Source organism: Cnephaeus nilssonii (assembly GCF_951640355.1).
Source record: "Cnephaeus nilssonii genome assembly, chromosome: 9".
NCBI classification, from domain to species: domain Eukaryota; kingdom Metazoa; phylum Chordata; class Mammalia; order Chiroptera; family Vespertilionidae; genus Cnephaeus; species Cnephaeus nilssonii.
Window position 1 is genome coordinate 80,919,406 of NC_137080.1, and position 10,298 is coordinate 80,929,703.

General features: G+C 47.0%; 1 protein-coding gene across 2 annotated transcripts; it reads left to right on the forward strand.

Annotated features, from left to right (window-relative positions):
- Positions 1-442: 442 nt before the first annotated feature.
- On the forward strand, positions 443-6,219 carry LOC307104931 (uncharacterized protein C6orf141). Of its 2 annotated transcripts, none has more exons than XM_079780215.1 (2): positions 443-3,476; positions 5,810-6,219. In XM_079780215.1, the coding sequence occupies exon 1, from the start codon at positions 920-922 to the stop codon at positions 1,592-1,594; it is 675 nt and encodes a 224-aa protein (XP_079636341.1). In that variant the 5' UTR covers positions 443-919; the 3' UTR covers positions 1,595-3,476; positions 5,810-6,219. The 2 variants fall into 2 exon arrangements, with proteins under 2 accessions (XP_079636341.1, XP_079636342.1); XM_079780216.1 differs by having other exon boundaries at positions 443-1,775.
- Positions 6,220-10,298: the final 4,079 nt, after the last annotated feature.

Genomic DNA, 10,298 nt, shown 5'->3' on the forward strand with positions numbered 1-10,298 from the left:
CACACTAAGCTCCCATTTTCCTGTTAGCTAGCTTTCCCGTTAAACCTCCTGCAAAGATTAGTGTGGCAGGCGGGCTCGCAATAAGTAGATGCCAAGAACACACGGAGACACATCTATTTTCAACCTCTGGCGTTAAAGAGAGGGGACTGGGGGAGAGGGACGTGGAGTGGGGGGCGAGGAGAGGAGGGAAGGGTGACGGGGGGGGGGGGGGGGGGAACGACATGAACACATTTTAAATCAAGAAGTTCGTTTAGCGCTTTGTTTCCGTTTGGTCAAAGGCACCAAGGCCCTTCCTGGGAAGCACGCTGATTCTCACCAGAAGGGAGACAGGTGCGACCCCGTCCCACAGACCAGGCTTTCCGAAGGGAGACCAGCCAACCAAGGCCCTTTTCCCACCGGCGCCCCCTTTCCCAGTCTGACCCTTGGAGCGACATCCGGTCGCCTAGGCAGCAGGGTGGGGTGGGTCCCGAGTGGACGGGAGCCCTTTTTCAGAGGAATTTGATTAGGTCCGATAGCTTTCAGGGAACTTCCTTGTTCCTGCACCAGGAGGCGCGTCCCGGGAGATACTCCGTTGGCCAACGCAGAGGTGCGCAGAGCGGGGTGTCCGGCCCCTGGCTCCGGGGGAGCGCGGAGAGCCGGACGGAGGTGCGAGGAAAGAGGGGGCAGAGCCGGAGCCACGACCTCGGGAGGTCAGGCTTTCGGTCTTTAAAGGGCTGCACGCCGCGGGAGGAGGCGAGAGGGGAGAGGAGGGAGGGGGCGGGTCCTGTCCCAGGTTCGCCCGAGACGATCACCCCCAGCTCCGCGGGCGGGACGCCCCGGGGGCGGGGCGGGGGCGGCGTGACCACACCCGGGCGGCCGGCCCCGCGCTTTCCGGGGCTCGGACGGAGTTTGCTGCGCGAACCGGGGAAGGAGCCGGCGAATGAATGACCCTCCGGCCGGGATGGGGGCCCCGCGGCTCCGCGGAGCTGCGCCCCTCGCGCACGCCCCCCTCCGCCTGGGGCGAGCCGGGCTCTTGCCGCGCGAGGTGGGGCACGGGGCCCCCCTGGAAGCGGGCACCCCGGGTCCCGCAGCGGCGGCGGCGGGGGCGAGCGGAAGCGCGGGCGGCGCCCCCGAGGCCCGCGGGGCCGGGGAGGATCTGGACTCTGAGTCCTGGGTCCGAGAGAAAGTGCTCTTCCTTCTTCACCCAGAGCGAGGGCTGCGGCCTCGCGGGGACCCGGCGCGGGAGGAGGGGGCGGGCGGGGAGGGCCGGGGGTGCCCTTCTCCTCGCTTACCTCGGGAAAAGCGGGCTCCGGGCCGCCGCGCGGACGCTCCCCCCGCCGCCCGGCCGCGGGGCAGCGCGGCGCCGCCCCAGCGCGTGCTGGTGCGGGTGGAGGACTACCGGGCGACGCAGGAGGTCCAGCTGACCGAGTGGGCGAGGGGCTGCCTGGCCACGCGCACCGAGGAGCGCGCCATGACCGTGGTCACCTTCCGCACCAGCGGCGAAGCGGGTTGTGGGGCGCAGGGACCCCTGGGCGCGGGGAGAGGCGCCCCGAGCCCACGCTGCGGAGAGACGGTCTTTTCTCGGCCACGAGGCCCTGATTCCCCGAGGAGGTGAACCCGGGAGCAGGAGCCGGAGCGCGGTGCCGGGCTGCGGGAGGAGCGAAAATCCTCGAGAACCGAAAACGCTCTGCGCGGAACCCCCGCCCGCAATGGACCGACAGCGCGGACTGGCCGGGAGGCTGGCGCGGCGGCGGCGCTCGGAGGGCAGCGGGCGGCGCCGGACCGAAGGGAGAACTGTAAGCAACGTCCTACCTCTTTGGTGACTTAATTACTGTGAGGGTCTTAGCGACCCGCGTCATGCAGGAGGAGTGGGTATTTTGAAATTAACAGAATGTGGGACTTTTGAAATAAGAAAAATCTGTTGTTAATTCCCATTTTGCAATACCTCTCACTCACCTGTTTTCTGCTAACCCGCTTTCTCTTTAAGACTTCAAAGCAGAACGTTTTAAAGGCTGAAAAAGTAAAACAGAGCAGCAAGCAAACAGCGTTGACTTTCTGCTGGTGTGCACTTTTTTCTTCTTTCACATTTAGGTGTTAGGAAGGACACAGAGGAGCTGGGACTGGAGCTCCCACCGTGAAATGCCGCTTAAAAGAGCTTTACCCCAAAGTGTCTACTTTAGTCCAGTAAAAATGCTTTTCATCTGAAAATTTTAATTATCTTCATGTTTAAAATACCCAGATAAATCTTCTGATCTAAAGGTGGAAATGTATAGTTTGCCATAAAATGACTATATTTATTTTCCTTGTCCATGGTTATTTTATTAATAAGATATGTAGTCAAGACCGTATTGAAAATACTTCTCTCCTGATGCTGTTGAACACATATTTCTTCTGGTGCTATGGAAAGAATTCATTTTTATTTTACTTATTCCTCTTTTTATTAAATTCCATCTTTATTATCCCTTTAGTAGCGTGACGTAGTTTGGGAATCTGAGGAGCCGGGCACCCTCTCTGGAAATAGACTGCTGACTGGCAGGACTGAAGGGCAGGTATTTGGTTACTGAAAGAATTAACCAGACAAGGGGACTTCGCTTTTGAGGGATAAGGTGTTCACAGTGTCCCCTACCTTACGGGCTCCTCCCCCTCTGCCCCTTGTTTTCAGTTTAGAGCTTGAAATGCCCTCAAATATCCTCTGATCCACGTCTTGCCTCCTGGCAGACAAGATTGGTAAAGTATGTCCCTATTTTATAGCTGAGCCAGCCGAGGCCTAGAGGTCATGTGGCTTGTGTAGGTCACACAGCTAGTAAAGCATCTTCTTACCAAATAATACAGGTGGCTGTGCCCCCAATAAAACTATTCATGGACACGAAAATTTGAATTCCATATAATTTCCCAATGTCATGAAATATTATTCTTATCATTTCTTTTCATCTATTTAAAAATGAAAAGACATTGTTAGCACACTCGCCGTACAAAACGGTGATGGCCTGATTTGACCTGTGGGCCATTGTTTGCTGAACCTTGTATGACCGGTCATAAAATTCAAACTATAAAGGGCTTTCACTCTTGGATGTGTAGCAGTCCCTGGCATGTGGTCAGGATATTCAGGGCAAAATTTCTACTGAAATGGTGAAGCATTTATGGGTAAATAGGATGTAAATGCAAACTAGCATGCACTTTCCTTATATCTAGATGCTATTTCAGTAATTCCAGATAAAACCAACTGCACTAAGGTAGGCAAGGATAGGGTCATCTCTCGCCTAAAGGCTGGGAATGGCCTCTAGCAGGTCTTACTTCTAGGGAGTCAACGTGATCTTGGGTTTTCCAACTCACGTTCATGAGAAGTACTAGAGTCACCTTGATGTCCCTGAGTCCTGCAGGGCCTGTTGGCTGAAGAGTCACCACTAACAGTTCTCAGGCCCATGAGCCCCTCACTTGAGAGAGGAATTCAGGACCTGAGCTCCTCTGTGTTCAAAAGTGCCTGGTGGGTAGAAAAGGTAATAAAGATCCCATATCTCGTCCCCCCACCGCCACCCGCAACAACCCTGCCTGACTATGAGGTTAACCTTGGCTGATAGATTTCAAACCTGAGTTAGTAAATTTGGTTGTGAGTCATCGTATGCCCCACGTGATAGAGCATTGACTAGTCAACAAGAAAAGCCTTTTTAACATTGATCAAAAACAGCATCATTTGGTTGCCTTCTCTGTGGAGTTCAGCTTGATCTCTGTGTGCCTGTGTCCTTATTTGTTAAATAGGGATAATAGATTCTGTCAACCTCAAAGGGTTTTTCCCCCTAGGATTAAGTTAAATGAAAAATGCTTAGGACAGCCCTGACCGGTTTGGCTCAGTGGATAGAGCGTTGGCCTGCAGACTGAAGGATCCCAGGTTCGATTCCGGTCAAGGACATGTGCCTTGGTTGCGGGCACATCCCCAGTGGGAGGTGTGCAGGAGGCAGCTGATGGATGTTTCTCTCTCATCGGTGTTTCTAACTCTCTATTCCTCTCTGCCTCTCTGTAAAAAATCAATAAAATATATTTTTTTAAAAAAAGAAAAATACTTAGAACTATGCTTGGCATGTAGTGAATGCTCAAAGTTAGCCATTATTATTATTATTAGTGTTATTTTTTTAAAGTATGTTCTTATTGATTTTTAGAGATAGAGGAATAGAGAGGGATAGAGAGATAGAAACATCGATGAGAGAGGAACATCATTGATCAGCTGCCTCCTGCAGGCCCTCACTGGGGATCGAGCCTGCAACCCTGGCATGTGCCCTGACCAGGAATCGAACTGGTGACCTCCTGATTCCTGGGTCCACACTCTACTGCTGAGCAACACCAGCCGGGCATTCGTGTTATTGTTATTTTTAGTTCACTTTCATCCTAATCAGGCGTCAGTCTTTTGTTTAATAAAATAAGCTGAAGGCATACAGCCCAAGAAATATCGAACTCAAAACCAGTGGTTTTTATTCACTCTTTTCTCCATTGCTGAAAGAAGACTTATTTCTAGCTTTTTCCAACACTTAAAGTATCAGTAAATACATTCCTTAAATTCCTTAGAAATGACCTCATCTTTGTAATAAAGATTTACCCTAAGGTTCAGAGACCTACTGTGCACCATGCTTGTGTCTTTGAAGGGGTTTCACACACTGCTTAGTTCCTGGGGGCTGGTAGGAGCTTTGAATTCTTTCTTTAGGACCTGTCAGGTTTGTTTGTTTTCCCTCTGGGACTCAAAATCTGATGCTCTGTTGTAAGAGAAAAGCAGAATGGGCACAATTAAGTTTCCATTTTACAGTATCTCCTTTCTTTTAAAATGTATTCATTCAAGTCAGCTAAACTCCATTTGTTAGGATAAGGGTCTCAAGGTCTGGGCAGTTCTTTCTAAATGCTGTTCTTGCTGAATGTTAAAATGGAGCACAGTATTTTGTAGGAAGAGCTGTCAATACGATGAGCTTGACAGGAACCCAACCTGATAAGTGCAGCCAGCTGCAAAGAACAAAGCAATATGTGATTAACCAAACAGTGGCTATAAGCAATGGCTAAGCCTCCCTCTCAGGGAGGTGAGTTTTTTATGTGACTCCCATTTCCTAAACTTGGTACAAGTAAATACAACTGCCTAATGACTGAAGGGATCAGCCCAAGAACATACAGCAGGTCCTCGGGTTACATCAGAGATCCGTTCCTACGGCGGGACGTAGCGATTTTCGCTGAAAGTCGGAACCCACCTACATAAGCACCTACGTCACTCACATGGAGCACAAACACAGCAGCAATGAAGTGAAACAGTAAAAAAAATCTAAAAGATAACAATTCCTGACCTTTACTTGTGGTAAATAAATAATAAAAACATAGAGCACATATGTACATACATCAAAATGACGGAACTACTTTTTTTATATAAATAAATGGGAGATGGCGATGTAACCATGAAACGACGTAACCCAAGGATGCCTGTATACGCATAACCCATAGACACAAACAACAGTGTGGTGATGGCCAGAGGGAAGGGGGCGCGAGGGCTGGGTGGAGGTGGGCAAAGGATGAGGTGGGGAGAAATGGGGACACCTGTCATAGTAACAATAAAAATAAATTTAAAAAATAAAACTAATGACAACCATGTCTAATGGAGCACCCCAAATAGTGCACCTCCCCCCAACACTTTCATCCAAATATGTTGAGGTTATTTTTAACTCTTTTTAAGTAAAAATTCTTTTTAAAGCGCTTACCAACCTCCCTGTTAAATGCCTGCAATGTACTTACAGATTTCCTTTAGACAGATGTCTCGCTGATAGGAAAAGTAGGAAGTTGAAGTGCTGTTGAATTTGCTTCACAGGTTTTCCTGATCCCAGCAGAACTTTGTCCTGGGAGGAGCCGGTGAGTCTTGCCATTCACAGAGTCCTGGGAGTGAATCAAGTGAAACGTGGCCATCATCAGTGCTAAGATGTCTCTGAGAATGGCTGGGTCTTGACTCTTGGGTCTCACCTCCACCTCACCGAAAAATGTGATCCTCTAAAATTGTCTTAGGTGGATGAATCCCAGCAAGGACTTCCCGAAGCCACCTGGCCGCTCAAGATTATGTTAAGTGAAATAAGCCAGGCAATGAAAGAAAAATACCACATGATCTCACTCATTTATGGAAAATAAAGAACATTATAACCTGATGAACAAAAAGATAGACACAGAGGCAGTAAAGCACCGAACAGACTGTCAAATTACAGCGGGAAGGCTGGGGAGTGTTGGGGAGGGGGGCGGGGGAAGAGATCAACCGAAGGACTTGTATGCATGCATATAAGCACAACAAATGGGCACAAGACACTGGGGGCGGGGGTGGAATGAGGGCATGTGACGGGATAGGGGAGGCTGGGGAAAGGTCTATGGGGGGAAGAAGGAGATATATGTACTACTATATGTAATACTTTAAACAATAAAATAAAAAGAAAAAAAAAGATTTCTATCACACACACAAAAAAAAGAGAGAGAGAGAGAGACCATAAGACAGTATCATAGTCACATAACCACCTTGGGTCAGGCAAGTGTCAACCTCTCTCAGAACCTCTATCCACAACCTCCATCCCTTTTGAGATTAAATATATGACTTGCTACTGAGAAAGAGAGAGAAAGCTTTCTATGAAAATAAAAAGTATGTCCACTGCAGAAAAATTTGAGGAAATACTTTGCTAGGGAAAAGAAAAATAGAATAAAAGAAAACAAACTTACCCATGACCCCACATCTCTTCATAGTTGGTATGTTTCCAGACTGGTTTTTTTGCTTTCATTCTGTTTTTATATATGTATATGTACACTTTTCTGAGCATAAACTATATGTATATCAAATCTGAGTATTATCTTTTTCCCAAACTAATGTATGCTGATGCTTCTCAAGGTGTAGTCTGTGAGCCTGCAGCCTGGACATTCTCAAGAAAGTTTAGAAGTGTGGCATGTCAGGCCCCACCCCCGATCTGCCGAATCAGAATATGCAGCTGACCAAATCCCTAGGTGATTCACATTAAAGTTTGAGAAGTCACAAATCAATATATACCAGACTTCACTCCTTTGTAATCTCTAAATGTTAGAGATTGACATTACAATGTATGTATTTCTGTATCCCACTTTGTCACTTGCAAAAAGTTTTCATTTTTTTCCTGTATTCATTCCCCCTGGTTAACAATGCTGTGTAAATAATACTTTATAGAATTATGAAAACATTCAGAGATTACAAAAAAGTGAAGTCTGGTAGATACTGATTTGTGACTTGGCAAAGAAAGCTCTAAAAAGCCTTGTAATTTTTAAAAAGGCCTTATTATTCTAAATTTTTTCCTAATAAAACATTGATTGATGATGGGAGTTAGAACTACAGCCATGTGGGGCTTAAAGACAGATACATACGTTCTGAGAAAATGCATTTTCGCATTGTAGGCATTTTCATGTTTGTGTGAACGTCATAAAGTGTGCTCACAAACCTACATGGTCAGCATACTACACACCGGGGCTCTGTGGTACAGCCTATTGCTCCCAGGCTGCACACCTGTGCAACTTGTTACAGTACTGAATGCTGTCGGCAGTTGTAACACAATGCTAGGTATTTGTGTATCTAAACATAGAACAATAAATATACAGTATAAAATATAAAAGATGGTACACCTGTATAGGGCACTCACCATGAATGGAGCTTGCAGGACTGGAATTGGCCCTGGGTGAATCAGAATGAATGGTGAGTGAGTGCAAAAGCCTAGACCAGTGGTCGGCAAACTCATTAGTCAACAGAGCCAAATGTCAACAGTACAATGATTGAAATTTCTTTTGAGAGCCAAATTTTTTAAACTTAAACTTCTTCTAACGCCACTTCTTCAAAATAGACTCGCCCAGGCCGTGGTATTTTGTGGAAGAGCCACATTCAAGGGGCCAAAGAGCCGCATGTGGCTCGCGAGCCACAGTTTGCCGACCACGGGCCTAGGACAATACTGTACACTATTGTAGCTTTTAACAGCGCTGTACACTCAGGCTACACTACATTTATAAATCAAAATGAGACGAAGTCAAGCACAAGAGAAAATAATGCAATCAAGAGACATGCTAAACACAAGATATATGATGAGGCTTTTCATTATAAGTAGAAAGAGCATGCTATAAAATAATGATAAAAAGTATAGTATATAACCATAGCCAGTTTAGCTCAGTGTTTAGAGTGTCGGCCCATGGACTAAAGGGTCGAGGGCATGTACCTCGGTTGCAGGTGCAATCCCTGGCCCCTGTTGGGGCAGGTGCATGCGGGAGGCAACCAATCAATGTGTCTCTCTCACACCGATGTTTTTCTCTCTCCCCCCTCCCCCTGCCCCCTTCCACTCTCTAAAAACCAATGGGAAAAATATACCCGGATGAGGATTAACAAAAAAATTTAAGCTGAAACCGGTTTGGCTCAGTGGATAGAGCGTCGGCCTGTGGACTGAAAGGTCCCAGGTTCGATTCCGGTCAAGGGCATGTACCTTGGTTGTGGGCACATCCCCAGTAGGGGGTGTTCAGGAGGCAGCTGATCGATGTTTCTCTCTCATCGATATTTCTAACTCTCTATCCCTCTCCCTTCCTCTCTGTAAAAAATCAATAAAATACATTAAAAAAAATTTAAGAAGTATAGTAAACACAAAAATAAGTAACATAGTCCGTATTATCATTATCAAATATTATGTAGTGGACATAATTGTATGTGCTGTACTTTTGTGCAGTTGGCAGTACAAGAGGTTTGATTGCATGAGCAACATCACAAACCCGTGAGTAATGCTTTGCAGTATGACTTCAGGATGGTTACCCAGTCACCAGCCGATAGGCGTTTTCTGCTCCATAATAACCTTACAGGACCACCAACTTATATGTGGTCCCTCTTGACGGAATATCTTTCTGCGGCACATGACTGTATTTCAGAAATGTGGTTCTTTCATTATCTAAGCATGTGAAACAATACACACAAACAAAAACACCCTTAGGGAAGGAGGACAACAAGCTACTAATGAGAGCGCAGTTGCCACAGTTCAGCAGGCCAGCCAGGACTTGTCAGCACTTGTGGTAAATTGCTAGGAGGTGGGGGAAAGGTGGAACCTGAATTTTAATCAACTGATTCAGATAAGAAAACAAAGGCTGTGACTGCTGAACATCTGGACATCTTACAGCTCTACTTTCCTCTTTTGTTCGAGCAAAAGGCTTTGTAGCTTCTCCAGATAAGAAAAGAGAGAGTTCCGTGTACTTTGGGAAGACATAAGGAATTATAACCAGCTCTCAGGCTTCAGGCAGACAGTAGGTAACAAAACAAGATTTGGTTACTTCAAAGCAAGGCTTTAACTTTACATTCTAAATCCATGCAAAATGGACTTCTGAGAGCTGGTAGGAGACTGCAGCCTTCACCACCAAGGACAAAAATATCCAGAGCCTGACATAGGAAGGGAGTCGGTCGGCATCACTGGTGCAAAGGCAGGCAGGGCCGTGGGAAAACTCTAGGTGACTGAAGTGACCACATTATCCTCAGCTTGACTTAAAGTTAGGCCGGTGTCTCAGTCTGTAGGCCCCTGACCTCCCTTTTTCCTACAGCACTTACTTGAGAAAACTTGCAAGTATAAATTCTTTCTCTGCCCTTTGAGATGTAATTCTCCCAACCTCTTAGAGTGTCTACAACCTAGGAGTGTCTTTCTTAAGGTCCTGGGAGCCATCCCTTTGAAAGGTAATCAAGAAAGATCCTACCCCTAGCCCTAACCGGTTTGGCTCAGTGGGTAGAGCATTGGCCTGCGGATTGAAGGGTCCCAGGTTCGATTCCGGTCAAGGGCATGTACCTTGGTTGCAGGCACATCCCCAGTAGGGGGTGTGCAGGAGGCAGCTAATCGATGTTTCTCTCTGATCAATGTTTCTAACTCTCTATCCCTCTCTCTTCCTCTCAGTAAAAAATCAATAAAATGTATTTTTAAAAAGAAAGAAAGCCCATACCCCTAACCACACAGGGGCCCAACCTTCTTAAGCATTAGTTAGCAAACAGATGGCTTACTGACACTGACCAGCCTCCCCTAATGGCTTTCCAGTACTCTTCCACGAGCTCACTCCAGTGCCTCAAAACCCTCCCACCTTTTGTTTCAAAGGGGTTGAGTTCACTCTCTCCCATTGCGTAGTCTTGAATAAAGTCTTACCTGTTTAACTCTGGTGCAATTTTCCTTTGACAATAGTGAAAAAAGGAAGGCTTCGTGTATGCTCTGATAGTATGGGGAAGCTGGAGGTCGACTATGTAGAGGGGCTTCTTATATGGTTTGTTTGGGGCTTTCTCCAGTGGGTCCTGAGTTGGAAGGGTG